The sequence below is a fragment of the Lynx rufus genome, unplaced genomic scaffold (genome assembly GCF_022079265.1).
Source record: "Lynx rufus isolate CCGP_SWC_20201006 ecotype Redwood Valley unplaced genomic scaffold, mLynRuf1.p SCAF_3, whole genome shotgun sequence".
Taxonomy (NCBI): Eukaryota; Metazoa; Chordata; class Mammalia; order Carnivora; family Felidae; genus Lynx; species Lynx rufus.
In genome coordinates, this window is record NW_025814845.1 from 171,490,425 (window position 1) to 171,509,426 (window position 19,002).

Consider the following 19,002-nt stretch of genomic DNA (forward strand, 5'->3'; position numbering starts at 1 on the left):
TCAACTCACAAGCAGCAGGTTTCTCGCGGGCAACCACACGCCCTGGCAATAAGCTAAATGTGGATAGCACACTTGCACGCGCGCGCACACACACACACACACACACAGAAGAAAGAAAAAGTTAGTGTTCAACATTCCCTTTTCAAACCCTTTTTGGGCAAAGGCTATGGGTCTGCCAGCATTCCAGAATAATGACAGCTGATGTGCCTTTTGTCAACTATCCCTCCTTCCCTTTTGAAAATGCAAACCTAACTCCTTCCAGAACCTCTTCTGATACCCTTTACTGAATCTGGAATCTGATACCCTTGGCACAGCCAGCAACCTGTGCCCCAGACCCCCCCTTAGTGGCCATTGCCGGGGAGGCGAGGCTACGGGTCCAGGACGCCAGTCCCCTATCTGTTTCATATCTTGGACTTCTGAGTATTCCATTTGAAGCTGGAGTTTCATTTGAATTCATGCGAACACAAGGAGTTCTGAAGCTCACAACTTTGAAAGCCACTGGCCCCGCACAAGCCCATTTTACTACAGATGAGGAAACAAAACCCAGGCTTTTAACTCCTGGCTGGACCACTCTCCTCTCTTCCAGGGAAGCTGGCCAAGCAGCTCCAGCAAGATGTCACTTCACTTCTGTTGTGCCTCTGTTTCTGCTTCTCTGCATGAGCACCCAACTTCTTGTTGGGTTCTGGGCTTGTTCTGGGAATTAAAATTGAGGCAGTAAAGTGGCACAGGAGCACCATTGCTATGGACTGAATATTTGCGTCCCCCTCCAAATTCACATGTGGAAGCCCTCACCCCAACGGGACAGTATTTGGAGGTGGGGCCTTTGGGAGGTGATTCGAGTTAGATGAGGCCATGAGGGTGGGGACCCCATGATGGGATTAGTGCCCTTGTGAGAAGACAAAGCTCGTCTTTTCTCTGCCACATGAGGACACCCCAAGACACCAGCTGTCTGTGAACCAGGAGGAGAGCCAAGCCCCTGACCGTGCTGCACCCTGATCTTGAACTTCCCAGCTTCTAAAATTGTAAGAAATAAATGTCTGTTGTTCAAGATACCCAGTCTGTTACAGCAGCTAGAAGTGACTAAGAGAACTATCTATCCCATCAGATACGTGAACTACTTTATTTCTTTTTCCTAGGAAGAGACATGTTAACTCTTCACATGATTCTTTTTAAACCTCATATGGGTCAGGGTCACGAGAGAAGGCTTGGCCTTCTGGACTATCCAAGGACTCTGCCACTGTCTGACCCCATGGGTATCTTCCTCTAACTGCCCCGTCTGGAACCACAAGCTTCCACGGTGCCAAAGGAAATGGCCACACACGGGGTCGGTCTAATTTCTGCTTCACACGCTGATATCAATGGAAGAGGTACCTGAGCCTAGGTGGTGACGTCAAGGTTAAGCTGAACTTCCTCATCCCCTTTCTAAGTTCTTAGTAAAGCTAAAAGAATGCACACAGTTGATATTTTACGGTGATTTATCACCGCCGAAAGACACTAAGGAAGGGCAATATCCGTGAGCCAGAACCTCTGAGAAATTTCTGGCAATTACAGGTTGGTTGGTCATGAGCAGCTTCAATGAAGGACAGATAAGTCCTCAGTTAATCTCCAGGAAAGAAGGTAAAGGTAAGAGGTTTCCCAGTGGCTGCTCAGTGATACCCCCAGGGGCTTTGAATAACGGATGCTGGAGACACAGGTAGACCGGGGGGGGGGGGGGGGGGGCTGTTCAAAGACAAATCTCAATTGTACTCATGTGTCTGAGAAGAGTATGAATGCTGAGGTTCACAGGGGGCCGGAGGCCCCTCACTTTTCCCAGGCAAGGTCAGCAGACACGTAAGGGGAGGCTCTCCTGGATGGGGATCCCAGGGGGCCAGTCATGCCACCCGGAGGACAGGCCACCACACCCCCTGTGCCAAGCAAACAGGACAAAGAAACCCTGCTCTGTAAAACTGAAACCTTTTCCTTCTATCTCCTTCTCTGCTCCCTATGGATACACAGGTCTGTACCTTAGCCAACCTAAACTACTGCAAAGATCATTCGTTTCCTTCTCCCCTTGATCTGGGTCTGAAAGATTTGCCCAGGGACCCACCCAGGTCCAACTAGAGCCCATTTCCTGTTTCCTGACCAGTTCATCCTTAATGAAGGTTGCACAAAAAAAGGATTGCTGCTCACGTGAAAGGCTTCAGCTGTTCTGTAGATGAGATGGGTCTGAGAAGTCAGAGGGACGGTCCACCTTAACGACGGTAATCCGGAAGAAAATCTCTAAATTGCATTGAAAGGGGACGTAAGGGGTTTGTAGAGTGAGTGTAGTTAAGAGTGACAAGAGAACAGTGTGCCAGTAAAATGGAAAGCTAGAAAATATATACATATCCAAAGAGAATACTTGCCAAAAAAAAAAAAAAAAAAACCAATAGGCTGACGTTAAGTCGTTTATAAAGCACAAAATACCAAGAGACAAAGGAGTAACAACAGTATTTTCAGATTAAAAAAATATATACGGACAGCTGGGTGGCTCAGTCGGTTAAGCAGCCAACTCTTGATTTCAGTTCAGGTCATGACCTCACGGTTTGTGGGTTTGAGCCCCAAGTCAGGCCCTGCGCTGGTGGTGCGGAGCCTGCTTGGGATTCTCTCTGTCCCTCCACCCCTCCCCCCCCACTTGTGTGTTCTGTCTCTCTCTCTCAAAAGAAACAAATACTTAAAAAAAAAAAAGAAAAAAAAACATAACTCAAGTTCTATACTCCAAACAGTTGCCGTGCATGTGTTTAGGCTCCGGCATGTAAGAAAGAGCTTAGAAAATACGTTTTGCCTATGTTTTCACTGATAAAATTTTATTCGGTCTTATACTCTGCTATAGTAGCAAAGTAAATACTTTAAACCTTGTGAGCCATGCAGCCTCTGAAGCAACTCAAGTCCGCCGCTCTAGTATGGAAGCAGACATGGATGGTGTGGAAGCCAGTGGGCATGGACGTGTTCCAATAAAACTTTATTTACAAAAACAGGCCATAGTTGGCTGGTCTCTGTTCTACATGATAGACAAAGCAAAATCCAGAGCCCATGAGTGAGGAAATCACAGTATAAAAGGGCGACTTAGTATTACTAAACTAAATTATAGAAAGAAACAAAAAGCAACGTAGGTAATACAATCATTTAATGGCAATACTCTAAATCTAAAGTACAAATATTAACCCCACGATGTGAATTTCAGGAAGAAAGGAAAATCAAAGTGTGCTAAACTTCTTTCCTTATGTGGGCAAAGGTGACTGACAGAAGTTGTGGTAAGACACAACTGAAGGTTTAAAAAAAAATGCTTCTGAAAAGCTCTAAGATAACTTCTCATAGAACTAAAAATAGGAGACAAAACGTTTCCAAAACATTGCAGAATTAAAAGGCAAAGGGGAAAAAAATGGTTCAATTTGCAAGAGACAGAAAACAAAAAAAAGGAAGAAAGTATAAAGCAAGAGGACAAACATCAAAGCAAATGTATCTGTTACAATCGCTGGAAATTAGTTAAATCCTTACCAGGAGACAAATACACAGACTAGACAGACACATAGACCATAAAAAATTTATGTGATGCAAGATACACAACCTGATACATAAAAAGGCAGGCAAAGGTATGTTGGCAAATGCAAACAGAAACATATTAAAGATTACAGTATTAATTTTTTATGTGTACATATCAAGGAAAAATAAATAGGACAAAAAGTCTATATTTAATGGAGATATTATTGACCCAGTCTTTTAGGTATCAAGCAACTACATCAACATACATAAAGCAAACCTGTTAAAAATAGAAGAATAATTGGAAGACTTCTTCCCAGTAGCAGTGAGAATTTAACCATACCTCCCTCAATATTTGACAAATGAAGTAGATGATGAGTAAAGATAGAGAATAGAAGGTCTTAAAAACACCACTATTAAAGTTTAGTTAACATATGCTTATTAAATATGAAATCTATTAACTCTGCTAATTATTGATCATATATTAAGTCATAAAGAAAACCTCCATAAATTCCATAAGCTCGAAATTATTTAGTTCACATTTTCTGACCACAATGCAGTAAATCTGAAACTGATTTTCAAAAGTGGAGGATTCAGAACACCAGTTATTTGTAAATTAACAAACAACAAGAACGCCACGACGAATCCTCTTCTTTCTACACAGGACAAAGGAGACATTGACAGTGGAAAGACGGAACAACCCAATGAGAGCCCAGCCTAGCAAAACATAGGGCAAGGAGGTTAAGCTTGCTTAAAGGAAAAGGTACAGCTTTGACTGTCTGAATCTTAGGCAAGAAAGAATTAAAGTACATGAAGCAAACATTCTGAACAAAGTTATACAAAAGGGCAAAATATAATGAGAAAAAGTATAAGAAAGAAATTTCTACAGATTAAATTATTGCGCCAGAAAACAGATTAAAATGATTAATAAATCCAGGTCATGGGTTCCTAGAAAAATCTAGTAAAATAGACAATCTTCCAGGGCTATCTTGGTGAAGACAAAAAGAGAGAGACAGACAGAGAGAGAGAGAGAGAAAACATAACCACAGGATTGGGAAATGAGAAAAATAGAAAATAAATGAAAAATTAAAGAATTTCCTGGAGAATTCTATTGTAAAAATGTTAAGCCTCAATGAGAAGGAAAATGGAAAATAAGAAAACAAAGATTATCAAATCTGACAATCAAAATAGACCACTATCCATGGAAGAAATAGAAACCAGTCTCCAAGAATTGCATCCATAAAAGGAGCTGTGCCCAAATGTTTTATGGGCAAGTTCTTTCAAACCTTGAAAGAACACATAATTCTTATGCTATTTAAACTGTTATGGAGGGTAGAAAAAAAAAAAGAAAAGTGTCACAGTTGGCTTTATGATGTTAACATAAACTTGATACCAAAATGTGACCAAAACAGCATACTAAAATAAAACAATACAGTCACTTCACATAGAAATATAGATGCAATCCAGAAACAAAATATTTAGTATATTTCAGTAGCATCAAAAAGAATAATGCCACTGATCAGATAGAATTTAATCCAAGAATACATGGATAGGTTAATATTGTGAAATAAAATTTATCAGATCAGTGTCAGTGATAAAAGCTGATACTGATGCGTATCAAAAAAGGAGCATTTGATAAAATTAAAAATTCAGTTTTGGTAAGATTTTTCTATAAACTACAGAAAGGTACTGCCTTGGTATGAGGAAATACGTTGATCTAAAACCAACAATGGGTGCCATATCTAGTGTCGAAACACTGAAGCAGCCTTTCCCAAACCCCCTACAATAATCACTTTTCCAGGACATGTTAGCAAGTGCGATGAAAAGTACAATGTAAACAATCGTTCAAAAGTCATTTGGGAAATAAATGGAGTGACATGTCATATTTCTCAACAGGAGGTCTTGGCATGATAAAGATGTCACTTTTCAAATTAATCTATACATCCTAATCAATCGTGATCGACCCGTGACAGGATTCGTGTGTGGTGGGGGCCAGTGAGTGACAGGGTGTCACTTGGCAAAATGAGTCCAGGGTTCTTCTGGAAGAATAAACGTGCAAGGATGGACGAGATAGTTTTGAAAGAGAATATTCTTCCAGGGGCCTTAAACCAAAAACTATTAAAATGTATTATGAAACCACAAGAGTTAAAATAATGTATAGAACTTTCCAATCACTGTGATGTATACCTGAAGCTCACATAATGGTGTATGTCAACTATAATACTACAATGAAAAGGGAATAAACGATTTAAAATTTTTTTTTCAACGTTTTTTATTTATTTTTGGGACAGAGAGAGACAGAGCATGAACGGGGGAGGGGCAGAGAGAGAGGGAGACACAGCATCAGAAACAGGCTCCAGGCTCCGAGCCATCAGCCCAGAGCCTGACGCGGGGCTCGAACTCCCGGACTGCGAGATCGTGACCTGGCTGAAGTCGGACGCCTAACCGACTGAGCCACCCAGGCGCCCCAGGGAATAAACGATTTTAAATGAAAAAAAAAATCATGGGGCACCAATGCTAGAGCGGAGAGACAGGTAAATGGAACAGAAGGAGTCCCAAGATTCTTTCTAATATCACAAAGGTGGCTTTCCAAATAAGACAGGAAAGGGTAGATTATTCACTAAATCTCTCAAGAATACCTGGATAACCATTTCGAAATCGATACAGTTAGACATCACCTACCAAAGTGCAAAAATAAATTTCAGATGGGTTACAAATGATGCCCTAAAAGAACTAGGAGAAAATAGAGGTTATCTGACTGGCATCGGGGAAGCATCTCTCCAAGCATCCCCAAGAAGGCACAATTCATGAAGGAACAGATTAAAATAGGTGACTACATAAAAATTTTAAACGTCCATGTATTTGCAAAACCCACAAAAACCATAAAATGTGAGAAACCCCATGGGCAACATAGTTGCTAATGTATGTACAAGAATTATAATATCATTAAATACTCCTCATCTTTATTCTCATTTTAGTAAACCTCTCTGTCTTTCTGTCTGCAATCCATTTGCCATTGCTATTCCACAGATGGTGGATGCCACCCTGGAAAGGAGGACATGATTCAGAGGAGCGTCCCATTTAGCCAGAAAAAGAGAGGGAAGGTCTTCCCCATCTACCCTCTATGGGTGGACTGTGTGGGGAAACGGGGAAGGAAGTAGTGGGAAGAGGCAGTTGGATGTCTGCTCTGAGCTCCCCTCTCAACAAGGACCTTGGGCATTTAAGAAAAAGGTGGGAGTGAAGGTGGTTTTTCCCACTGTCCATTCTGGGCATCTGGGAGATGGCACGTGACAGGCCGTACCTATGAAAGTCACAGCCAGCATGTTTGAGCAGAGAGCAAGCCCAGTCAACGCGCCTGTGGCGTGGTGTGGAAGGCACCCACGGGACTCTCCATGCCTTGAGACAGGGGTGAAACAGTGTTGAGGATTTTAGGAGCAAGAGGTGATCAAGGGGGGGCAGTCGGGACAAAGTGACTCTCTGGCCAATGGCAACAGAGCAGATATCTCCCCAGCCAGGAATGAATGGAGTCACAGGCCAAACCTTGAGAGTCTGAGGTCCCAGGGAGGACTCCGTGGGGCTGGGTCATCAGGTGGAGTAATGGGCCACCACGACCAGCCTCAGATTCATCAGGGCACAAGAGCATGGGCTGGGGGCTGGTGGTAAGTCCCTAGACTACACCAACCTCCCCAGTGCAGGATACTAAAAATCACACTTAAGGGTCAGCCAAGCACCCTAATTTCCTATCTACATACCCACGAAATCGTGTGAGCCCCTGGACCTGATCAAGTTGAAGGCAAATCTGAAAGGCTTGTGTTATTCAACAGAAACTGAATATATAAAGACATTGCTTAAACGATCGGATCAGGCTGAGCTTATCGGATTTGACTAAAATTGTGTGTGTGTGCGTGTGTGTGTGTGTGTGTGTGTGTTTGTTTCTGAGGAAGTTCATGAAAAAGATCGCATCGGTTTTTGGAAGATAAAGAAGCTACATTTTCTCAGCACTATCTGATCATGGCATGAGAAAAAAACTGGCAACCGGGTATATACTACAAATAAGTGATTAATGTCCTCAATGTATAAAAAGAGCTTACAAATAGAAAAGAAATAAAAAGGAATGGAATTATAAAAAGTGGCCCCAAAGCACAGACAAGCAATTTCACATTACAAGAGTCGAAATACAAATAACTAATAAGAAAACAGGGGGGACTTTTTCTTTTCTTTTTTTTTTTTTAATTTTTTTTTTCAACGTTTATTTATTTTTGGGACAGAGAGAGACAGAGCATGAACGGGGGAGGGGCAGAGAGAGAGGGAGACACAGAATCGGAAACAGGCTCCAGGCTCCGAGCCATCAGCCCAGAGCCCGACGCGGGGCTCGAACTCACGGACCGCGAGATCGTGACCTGGCTGAAGTCGGACGCCCAACCGACTGCGCCACCCAGGCGCCCTGGGGGGGACTTTTTCAAGTAGTAAAGAAACACTTGGTTTAAAAAGGAGAAGCCGCTCTGAAAACGTCCAGCTGGCCAACCAACTGGCAGTGTTAAAATACAGCGAACCTGCTAGACAAGGAAAATGCCTTAGAAACAGGTCCTCACATCCGAACCTGAAACCGTGAGGCCACAAAGCACAGCAATGCCTTAGTCCCTTAAGTGTAGCCTGCTTCAAAGTAATGGCTTGCCTGTCTGTAGCCTGGTTGGAAAGAGTCGGTTATCGTTCAAAGCATTGTTGGAACTCATTTTAGATGTTTTCTGAGCCTGCAGCACATTCTTTTGAATATGACGGTAAATCTTCATTGACAGTTTCGTCTTGTGGAAAGAGCCAGAATTAATTTAAAGCCAAGTCTGGTTAGACTATTTGTGATCAGAGAAAGGTTTTCTCGTAAATCTGCCCTGGAGGCAATGACAAAGAGGCATTCCAGAACTACGCAGCAGCTCACGGAAGTATTTGCAACCGTGAGAAGAATGGTGCATCTTTCGCCTGTCCTGTGTAAAGGTCTCCCGTTGGTCTGTCCACAGTCTTCCTTCCACTAAGCCTTTGATAGTTTGAAATACAGGCTTGTTCCTGCTCAACCACTCATAAAATAGCTCTAAAAGCCTACTTAGTCTGGCCCTCTTTCTCCAGTTTCATTTGTTACCAGTTATCTCACAGCCTCTCAGTTCTGGCTACACTAGCCATCTGGAAAATCCTCATGGACATCAGGCCAACCTTGTCAGAGTCCTTGCCCATTCTGTTGCCCCCCTCACCCTTTTGGCCACTGAACATCTCCCCATTCTGCACATCCTGGCTCAAAGGTCAAGCCCTCCTTTGCAGCAAGACTTTTCTGCACTCCCTGCCCCGGGCCACTCACCTCCACAGTGCATGTTCTCAAGGCACCACCCACACCCTCTTCATTGTACGTAGTCTGGATTTTTTAATCAGACATTATCTGATTAATATCTAACTCTCCAAAGAGATTAGAAGCCTGCAGGAAGGCAAGGACCCAGACTGGTTTTACCTGGTGCATTACCTAAAGGCCAGCGTGTAGGAAGCTCTCCATAAATAACTAGCAGGTGAAAGAGAAATGCAATTTGATATGCTTGTGTGGCAGACAAGCCACAAGATGGTCAGAATCACCCTCCCGCCCTCCGGGCGTCTGCCACTTGCCCATCAGGACAGAAATCCGTGTCCTTGTCCCTTGCACCCATGCTGGCCTTGTGCCTTGCTTTCACTGCAGAATGAGACAGCAGTGACACGGGCCAAGTCTGGGCCTAGCTCTTCAAAGGCCTGGCCGCCTCTGCCCCGGCCCGTTTGCAGACAACGGCCACGTTGTAAGAAAGATGGTCTATACCCCTGGAGGAAGACAGGCTGCCAATTCTGAGAGCCAGCCCCAACAGTCACACGTACTGGCCTTGACTCATCCCTGACCCACAGAATCCACGAACCGTAAAAGAGTTGCTGCCTTAGGCCACGAAGTTTCGGGATGGCGCGTGGTACAGCAGAAGTAACAGAAACCGGCCTCGCGTCTTAAAATCGTACCGGTTCTGAGATCGTCTTCACATCACATCTCTAAGAGGTCAACCTTCTCCGTAAGAGTCAGGGGCCTGATCCCTCTGTGTCTGCAGCCGAGCCACATAGGGTCTGGTCATCTTGGGCATCCATAAAAGTCAGAGCCACTGTATGTCATTTATACGTTACACGCACTTGTCCTTTTTCCCTGCTGTGTGTCACATATCACCAGCTGAAAGTCTGCTATGTATTTAATTGCACAGATTTCCGGCTCCATTAGGGGTGGGATTTTTTTTTTTTCTTGTCTTTAGCTCCAGTGATTCTCTAGCTGCCTGGGACATAGGAGATGCTCAATGAAATTTGCTGAACGAATGAATCCTTTGCCTCACTGCTTCCCGCTGATTCGCCCCTTGTCAGCTTTGCCTTCCCTCTAACATCCCATCTTAAAACACATGCTGGGGCGCCTGGGTGGCTCAGTCGGTTAAGCGTCCGACTCTTGGTTTCAGTTCAGGTCATGATCTCATGGTTTTGTGAGTTCGAGCCCCGGGTCAGGCTCTGTGCTGGCAGCTTGGAGCCTGCTTGGGATTCTCTCTCTCTCTCTCTCTCTCTCTCCCCCTTTCTCTCTCTCCCTCCCTCTCTCTCTGTCCCTCCCCTACTCCCACTGTCTCTGTTCCTCTCAAAATAAATAAATGAACTGAAAAAAACAAAACAAAACAAAAAAAGAAACCACATTCTCCCTCCTCACTACCGTGTGCCCTGTTATCTTTTTAATTTTAACATTAATTATCAAATATTCTATGTTTACGTGAGCCACAGCTCAGCCCCACACTGCCTCCTTTGGCTCAGAGATAACAGCAATGCCTACGTCCAATAATAATAATGCCTGTTTTGCATTTCAATCAGATAACCTGTCCAAGGTTCAGACACACAATTATGCAGTCAGTAAATATTGCCCCCTTAACCCTTTCTTTCCAATGCTCTCTCTTTCTCGGCCCTCCAAGGGGATCTAGCCCTCACAGCAACATCCTTGTATGTCAGTAATGGTCTGCAAGTCACATACATTCTGATAAAATTCACATTTGTGGCCATCACAGCACTGTGCTAGGCAGTTGACCTGTATAACATCTCCTATTTTATGAAGAAGCAAGCCTAGCTTTAAATCTCAGGCCATGGCTCCCCCCCCCCCCCGCCAGCGCACTGACTCTGGGACTAGCGGGTTCTAGGCAAAAAGACGAAATAGGCAAAGATGATGTACATGCTTTAGGCGCTGGAGCGCCCCCCTGAGGCATATTTTTTACCCTTCCTTCTATCACAGAAGGCTGACACCTTCATCTTCTCCCTAGTCATCTCCATGATCAAAACCTGGCTTTTAAAAACATTTACTCCAAGGTGTCCATGGCTGATAACATCATCCTCACATGTGACACCCCTCCCCACAAGGGGTTCCGAGTTCCAACCAGACATTTAGGATGCAAAAAGAAAACGAAACCAGCAAGACGTAGACTTGGAAGTGGGCAGGTCAGATTCATACCTGCAGTCACACTATTCAGTCCAGCAAATCCACCCAGCCTCGAGGGGAGGAGCAGGGGAAGACCAAAGCGCCGAGTCTGTGAGGAGCCATTGTCACAATGTAGAGGAGTGACCTTCAGCGATAGAGAGCGCTCACTCACCTGGCTATCCCGGGCTGGTTCCCACACATGTGGGCACTTGGCTTCTCAGCTTGCTATACCACGTGCATCCCTGCCTGGCTTAGTTTCTAGTCCCGCTATTCTCTGTCATACTTGTCATACTTAAGAGCTTGTGTCCATTGTGTATGAGAATATAGTGGCATGTGTATTCTTCTGTCCACACTTTGCAGGAAAAATGTACTCAAGACAGTTACTGAAGACAAATAATACCTCGCTGATGGCCCAGTGGAAGTAGGGCAGGCTTCAAGTCAGCAATGATACTTCTAGAAGCTTCCACAGTGACCTCCAGGCACCGTTAACTGTTATAGTCCTTAGCACTTCTATTTTTATTTTAATTTTTTAATTTTTATTTTGAGAGAGAGAAAGAGGGAGGTAGGGGGCAGGGGGGAGAGCAGAGGGAGAGAATGTTAAGCAGGCTCCATCCACACCCATCATGGAGCCCGACGTGGGGCTCACTCTCATGAACTGTGAGATCATAACGTCAGCCAAAATCCAGAGTCAGACGCTGAATCAACTGAGTCACCCAGGTGTTCCCTTAGCACTTCCAATACCACCTCCTACGCTTGTGATAATTGTTCCTAATTTGTTTTCTTAACTAGATTGTGATGCCCCTGAAGGCAGGGAATGTGCTTTATGCATCTTTTTCTAACTCAGTGCCTGGTACTTATTATACAGTCAATAAACCTGGAAGAAATAGTCCCTTGCTTGTTTGGTGCCGTGAAGAAGCTGTGGACCACAGATCTGGTAGGTTTAGGGATCTTCTGCCATACGGGGCAGCAGGTCAGACTGCCAAAGAGGAGTTTTCAATTTCCCTCCCGCGGCACCCCATTATCAGGATTTAAAGGAAGCCCAGTGATTCTGGGTGCTCTTGTCTTGCCATCACTCCCCTCCACTGTAATACTTCAGCTCAATGTTTACTAACTCCCCAGGAGAGCGGATCCAAGAGGAAGGCCATGGTTAGACCAGAGCCCCCCTTCCTCTGAGTGAGCTTAGGAACCAGCCCACCTCCCTGGACAGCTCAGCCACCACCAGAAATCCCAACCCCCCAGTCCCCCATCATCACCTGAGCTTAGTCCAACATCTGACTCTATAGGACTCCTAATCTGTTCCAGTTCATGTCCCTGCACAAACACACGTCTTTACTGTGGTTCCTACGTACAGTCATCGGCAACATTACCCATAACCCTCAGCCTCTTAGCTGTTGGAGAGTAACGCGCAACCTTCTCGACTGGTCTTACTTTCAACTTGTGACTGGCTATAAATCTCAAATATGTCCTCAGGACTTCCTGGTGACTCTACTAAATTTCCATAATCTATTTACTCTCTTGCCTCACAGGTGAATATTGCACATCTTCTTTTGCTCCTCAAACCAACAATCATTTCTTATTCCTTTCTCGCTCGTAGCTGATGATCTTGCTTCTTATTTTGTCGAGGGCATAAACATACACCAAAGAGGGGATTACCTTTCCCCCTCCGTATGTGCTTGCCTCTGGGCTTATAGACCCCGGCTTCACCCTCACTTCCCGACCCTCACTTGGGCACTGAACCCCACCTCCTCCCTTGCCTATACCATAATTCCATCAGAATGGTATCCTATCTCCCACCTTTGGAAATTCTCTCTAGATCCTTCCAGCTATACTCTATTTCTCTGCCCCACTGTCTAGGAAAACCTTTCCCAGGAGTTGTGTCTTTTCACTGCTCCCACTTCTCCATCTCTCATTCTCTCTAGAAAGCACACAAGCAGGCTTTTCTCTCCATCACTCCACTGAGACTATTATTCTCAGAGGACCTCATCATATCACCAAGGACCTCCACATGGCCAAGTCCAATGTGAAGTCCCAGCCCTCCTCTGCCTTGGCCGAGCAGTCGCCCATGACACAGCTGAATATTCTTGTGAGGCAAGAGAGTAAATAGATTATGAATACTCTTGCCTTCTTGAAACATTTCCATTTGGCTTTTGGGTCAACACGGTCTCTTGGTTTTCCTCCCTCTTCCCTGCCACTCTCTTCCAACTTCTTCTGCTAATTGGTTCTCCTCTCTCTGGCCCTCAAGTACAGGAATGCCCCAAGACTCAGTCCTTACCTCTCTTTTCTCTGTATTATGTTCTCCTTTGTAGACCCTTTCACTTCCATGGCTTTAAATATATGGATGTGTTCCCAGTGTATATGGTAGCCCAGCTCCAAATTCATGTATCTAACTGCCACTTGGCATTTCTACTTAGATGTCAAATAGATATGTGACTATATGGCATGGCTACATGGCTACACAAAATAAACACTTATACTTCACGCCCCTGCCAGCCCCTTACAATCCAGTCATTCTCTGGTTTTCCTAGAGTAAAATGTGCTGTTTACCCTGGTGCTTAGGCCCCAGACCCGGAAGTTATCTTTAATTCCTCTCTTTTTTCTCATACCCTGTGTCCAACCTTGTCAGCTCCACATTTGGAATAAGTACCGGATGTGATCACTTCCCACCACCTCCACCTGTTTCACCCAAGTGCAAGACATCTCGGTCTTTCCACCCTTGGCTTCTCTAACAGCCTCCCAACCGGGGTCCCTGCTTCCACAGTCGTCCCCCCAAACAGCCCACTCTCCAACCAGAAACCCAAGTGATCCTTTAAAAATATAAAACCAGCCACATCCCTGCTAACACCTGTCCAATTGGATGGCTTCCCATCACAATTAGAATAATATGCAAATTCTACTTGGGCCTAAAAGACCCACATGACCTTGTCTATTTCCACAACCTGTTTCTGGACTTGTCTGCCCACTCATTCTCTGTAGTTCAGCCAGGCGGTGGTCTTTGCTTTGCCTTGAACAGGTCAGGCTCTTTCCCATCTCTGTACTCGCCGTTCCTCTGCCCAAAAGGTCCTTCCAGACTTTGTAAAGTTTGCTTCTCACTTCAGTTAGGTCTCTGCTTAAATATCACCTCTTCAGAGAGGACTCGTCTGACCACCCACCCCGTTGTCCTACAAATCTCTATCCTCTGATCCTGCTTAGTTTTTTATAGTGTTTAGCAACCCATGACTTCTTAATACATATTTATTTGTCTATCTCCCCCAGAAGAATGCAAACATTTTACTGGCAAGGAGTCTGCTGCCTTGCTCAAACTATGTCTAGAACAAGTGCTCGGTATACACTTGATAAGTACATGGATGCATGAAAAAATACGCAAACTTCAGAAGGAAGTAAGAGATGGGATGCAGAAAGATAGGGAAGCAGGGGCTCAGGTAGAGTGCTATTGAAGTAAATTCAAAGCTGTGATGTACTTCTAGGAGCAGAGTCAGCAACAATGATGGGTAGGCACAATGGAAAGTCAGCTAGTGAACTCAGAAGGGCCTCTCAAGCAGCCCTGTCGGATAGAAATTTCTGCAGCGATGAAAATGTTCTATATCTTTGCGGTTCCCAAACAGTAGCCACTGGCCAGATGTGGCTACTGAGCGCTTGAACTTTGGCTAGTGAGATTGAGGAACTGAATATTAATTTTCTTTAACTTGCATTAAACAGCCACATGTGACCGGTGGCTATGGTACTAGAGAAGCTCCAGAACCTTCCCCACACTTGTGATTTCAGAATAATAACGCAAACCTCACTGAGTTGTTGAGGGGATGCATGAAATAAAAAGCCTGGCCAAATGAAACCAAGTTGGCCCCCAAAACTAATAGCTATTATTACACGGAGTTGCAAAGTAAAGTACTTTAAATACATGCTACTTAAATTTGGCTCCAAGGTGCCAGAAACAAACTTTTATTAACTTTTACCATATTTTTTTGTTTGTTTGTTACAGTTAGTGGATAACCAATGTGCGGGTCTATACTTGAGCTCCCAAACTAAAAATAGCGAACAACCATTTTGGGATCTCACGAAGGCCTTTCGGGGATAGATGACTATTCCAAGTGGATCAGCTTGCTGATACTTACGATGAGCTAATTAGTTTTGACAACAGCTAATTTAGCATTTGCAAAAATTGGATTTGTAACATTACTGCATTATTTTCAAACAGTGTCATCTGCAGCTTCCAGAACGCTCTTGGATAAGAGGACTGTTTGTTTTGCTACTTACTGTTAAAATACAGGGGAAAGCATTTACTTATAGGAAACATGATGTTGAATTCTTTAAAGCTTAAATTCTTCTGGACATAAAATCATCTTTTTTTCCTTGTCAGGGGCTCGCCACACTTTCTTCCATACCGAGTCCAGAAAATAAAATTAACACAGATATAGAACTAAGCAGACCATTATGACTAACCCTTAGGAATAATCTAATCTAATAATAAAATTACACATTTGTTCAGAATAAGCACAGTGCTTATTTTTAGGCCAAGAGAATTTGCAGTTCAGAGCAGCAGAGGTGAAAGTGGAATCCCATAGCCCTGCCTAAGAGTGTGGTGGAGACTCTGAGACTCCAAAGAAGAGAGGATCTGTTTAAATTAAACACATGCTTACAGGCATTAAGAAAAGCTGGCGTTCTTATTAAGGAGACCAATTAATCTGCATCTGTCGGAAGCAGCTTTACAGTAGTCGAAAAGGTGCCTAAGGACATACCGTAAATGAGACTGGAGAAGAAAGGAAACTGAAATTTACTTTTCTACCGGGGAGCATTTCCTACCTGCTCCCCTCCCCACCCCCACCTCTGGCTTTGCTGTTTGAAATGCAGATCCTTTTTCTGCCACCCCTGACCTTGAGTCTAGCAGAAGGGGAAGGGGATGAGGAACCCTAAATACAAAGATGGGGCGTTTGAAGACTTACCAATGGGCATCACTAGGAAAAAAGGCAGCCAGCAGAGGACGAAGCAGCCGACCACGATGCCCAGTGTTTTGGCCGCTTTCTTCTCCCGGGAAAATTTGAGGAGCCTCACGGAGAAGTGCGTCTTGTTCTTGGCGCTGGACACCCCGCTGCCTCCTACCGGGGCATTTTTCCGATGGATGCGGAGCGTCACCTGCTCCGAGTCCGACTTGTCAGTCTTGAGGCCGGACTTGAGGCCCCGGCTTTCCCTCTTGGCCACCACGTAGACCCGGCAGTACATGACCAGGATGATGGTCAGTGGCACGTAGAAGGAGCCCAGGGCCGAGAAGAGCACGTAGCCCGGCTCCTCGGTGATCTGGCAGATGGTCTCGTCTTCAGGGGCCGGCTGCCTCCAGCCAAACAGAGGCCCGATGGAGATGACGAGGGAGAGCGCCCAGACACAGAGCAGGGCCATGAGACCCCTCTTCTGGGTGACGATGGTGGGGTAGCGCAGCGGGTAGCTCACACCGATGTAGCGGTCGATGGAGATGATGCAGAGTCCCATGATGGACGCGGTGCAGCACAGGACGTCCACCGCCGCCCAGATATTGCAGAAAACCCTGCCAAAGGCCCAGTAGCCCAGGATCTCAAAGATGGCAGAGAAGGGCAGCACCGTGGAGGTGAGGAGGAGGTCGGCCACCGCCAGGTTGACGATGTAGTAGTGAGTGACCGAGTGCAGATGCCGGTGGCAGGCCACGGAGAGGATCACTAGGATGTTGCCCAGCACACCGAAAATGATGAGGCCCCCCAAGATCACCCCGAGCAGAATGGCCTTGGATATGTTCACTGGTGCCTGCGGATGGGTGCAGTTGGAACTGTCGGAGGCATTCCCAGAGAGAAACACCATGGTCCCAGCCGGGGCCGGCGAGGTCCGGCTCTCGGGAGCCACCCCCGGGCGAGGGCGGAGGCGGGAGCGAGGGAGCAGAGTCAAAAGGTCTCGGCTCTGGGGAGCCTTGCCCGCTGGGGTTAGCTGGGGGTGAGAGAGGGCGTGTGGGTGGGAAGCAACCCCGGCCTGCCCTGGAAACCCTCAGAAGGCCACGCAAAAGGGCAGGGCATTAAAGGCGACATGGCACACATTAAAGGGACGCACACGCGGGGCTACCCGCGGACCCTATCCACCCGCGGCGCTGGCCTTCCGGCCCCAACTCCCTCCCTCCCCCAGGCTTGGCGCGAAGCTCGAGGAGACACGTTGCAAAATGCAATCCCAGAACTACAGGAGCCCGCTTCTCCGTACTGTCCGATCCGTCCTGCTTAGAAGATTGGGCATTCTGCGCGTAACTGGGAATTCAACAATCTAGCGCCAGCCTCCCCGCTACCCACAATCAAGTACCGGTGTGCCGTCGACTCTCAAAGGCGGGGACCGCCGGCATCTGGGCGCTTCTCCCGGCCCGCAGTTACCCACGGTGTGACCGGCGCGCGGTGGACTCGTGCTAGATCCAGCTTCTGCGCGCGCAGGCCGGGGGAAGTGGACGGGGAACGCTGGCCAAGACCGAGGCGGCTGCGGGGCGTCGTCGGCCCCGCGTCCCCCTGAAAGAGCGCAAAGAGAAAGGCGGGGTGTATACCGGGCGCCCTGGGGAGCGAGGCCGTACCGGGCCCGGCGGCTGGGAGCCCCGGCGACTCTGCGGTCCCGGAGCGGCGTGCCCTGCTGCAGCACGGGCGGCGCGGAAGGGGACCGCGAGCCGCTGGGAACCTGCCTTGGCGCGCGGCCCCGCGGCCTCTGGCCGGCTCCTGGAGCCGAAGCAAACAACCCCAAGCCGCGGCGGCCAATTACGCGCGGCAGCACAGCGAGATTAAACCCCGCGAAGCTCGCTTAGGCGGGACTGCGGCTGGTGCGTACGTGTGTCGCGCCGAGACTGGCCGGTGGAAACTGGAGGATCCACCCGGGTGCCATTTAAACAGGTTGCTTCTCAGTCACCTGGAGGGGGCGGCCTGGGAGAGGGAACCGCTGCGACCCGGGGACCGCGGCCAGCCAGTGCCACGCGCACGCTCACGCCGGTGGAATTCACACTTGGGTGTGCGGTGCGCGCGGGTCTGTCGACCCGCGAAGCCGGCCCGAGGGCCAGGTCCCGAGAAAAAGCTGGCGGGGCCCGAGGGCTGAACGCGACCGAGGTCGGTCCAGGAGCCCTTTTCCAGCCGCTGGAGCAGCGGTGCCGGAGGACTTGAGCCTCCGGCCACACCCGGACGGGCTGCGGGGGTGCCGGGGGAGAAGTGGTGGAGAGGGCGAGCGCCACTCTGCAGAAGGGGCTTTGCAAGTGGCGGCCACTGCGGATGTGGTAGGCTTAAAAATCAGGAGGATGCGGGACGCTTCGCTTTGCGGGGCTGGGGGCCACGGTATTTGTGAGATACTTAGGTTTCCACGGGGACTGAGGCAGGAGTGCGAGGAGTGGGGACCCATCTTGCCTTCTGACGATTCTGGGGTCGGGCCCTGAGGCCGGACTCCCAGGCAAAGGCTATGGTGAAAATGACAAGTTCAAGAGCTCACAGGTGGTCCTAAAAGCCAGCAACTGCAGAAAGCCTCTTTCCTCTACCTCGGGGCGACAAATACGGACCAAAAGACACACTTGTTAACTAGGAGGTAACTTTCCAGAGTATACAAGGGAAACGGGGTGGGGTGGGGATGCAGGTGTCAGAGCGGGTTAAAGAAGCGGGGGGCGCACGGGCAAAGTGCGGGTTCCGTCTCAGCGGGAAGCGAGGGCGATTTGCCCTCATCCCCGCCCCTCTGGACGCCCGCGCCCCATGCCGCAGCGGACTCACCTGGAGCGGGGAGAGGACGGGGGTTCGGTCCCAGGAGCAGTCCCGCCGCCTCCTCTCTGGGGAAAGAGGCGACCGTCCCTCCAAGGAACCAATTCTTAGTCCTTCTGCACCCGCTGACTCACCCCTCCTCTACAGATGTCTTTAAGCTCCCGGCTCACTATCGCTTTACCTGCAGAATTTACAATAAAGAGTGAAAATAGGAAAAGAAAAAAACCCAGCCAACCCATAACTCCACGTTCACCCTTTTAATTTTCAGCTCCCCGACATCAGCAAAGAACGGCAAGGAACTTTGCAGCT

At 47.3% G+C, this 19,002-nt stretch overlaps 1 protein-coding gene across 1 annotated transcript in view; it reads right to left on the reverse strand.

The window, feature by feature from the left end:
- Positions 1–16,798, reverse strand: part of ADRA1A (adrenoceptor alpha 1A) — a 107,746-nt gene extending 90,948 nt beyond the window's left edge. Inside the window, exon 1 of the mRNA XM_047091884.1 lies at positions 15,916–16,798. Coding sequence (XP_046947840.1) covers positions 15,916–16,798 — 883 coding nt within the window. The remainder of the gene's footprint in view (positions 1–15,915) is intronic.
- Between the last annotated feature and the right edge of the window lie 2,204 nt (positions 16,799–19,002).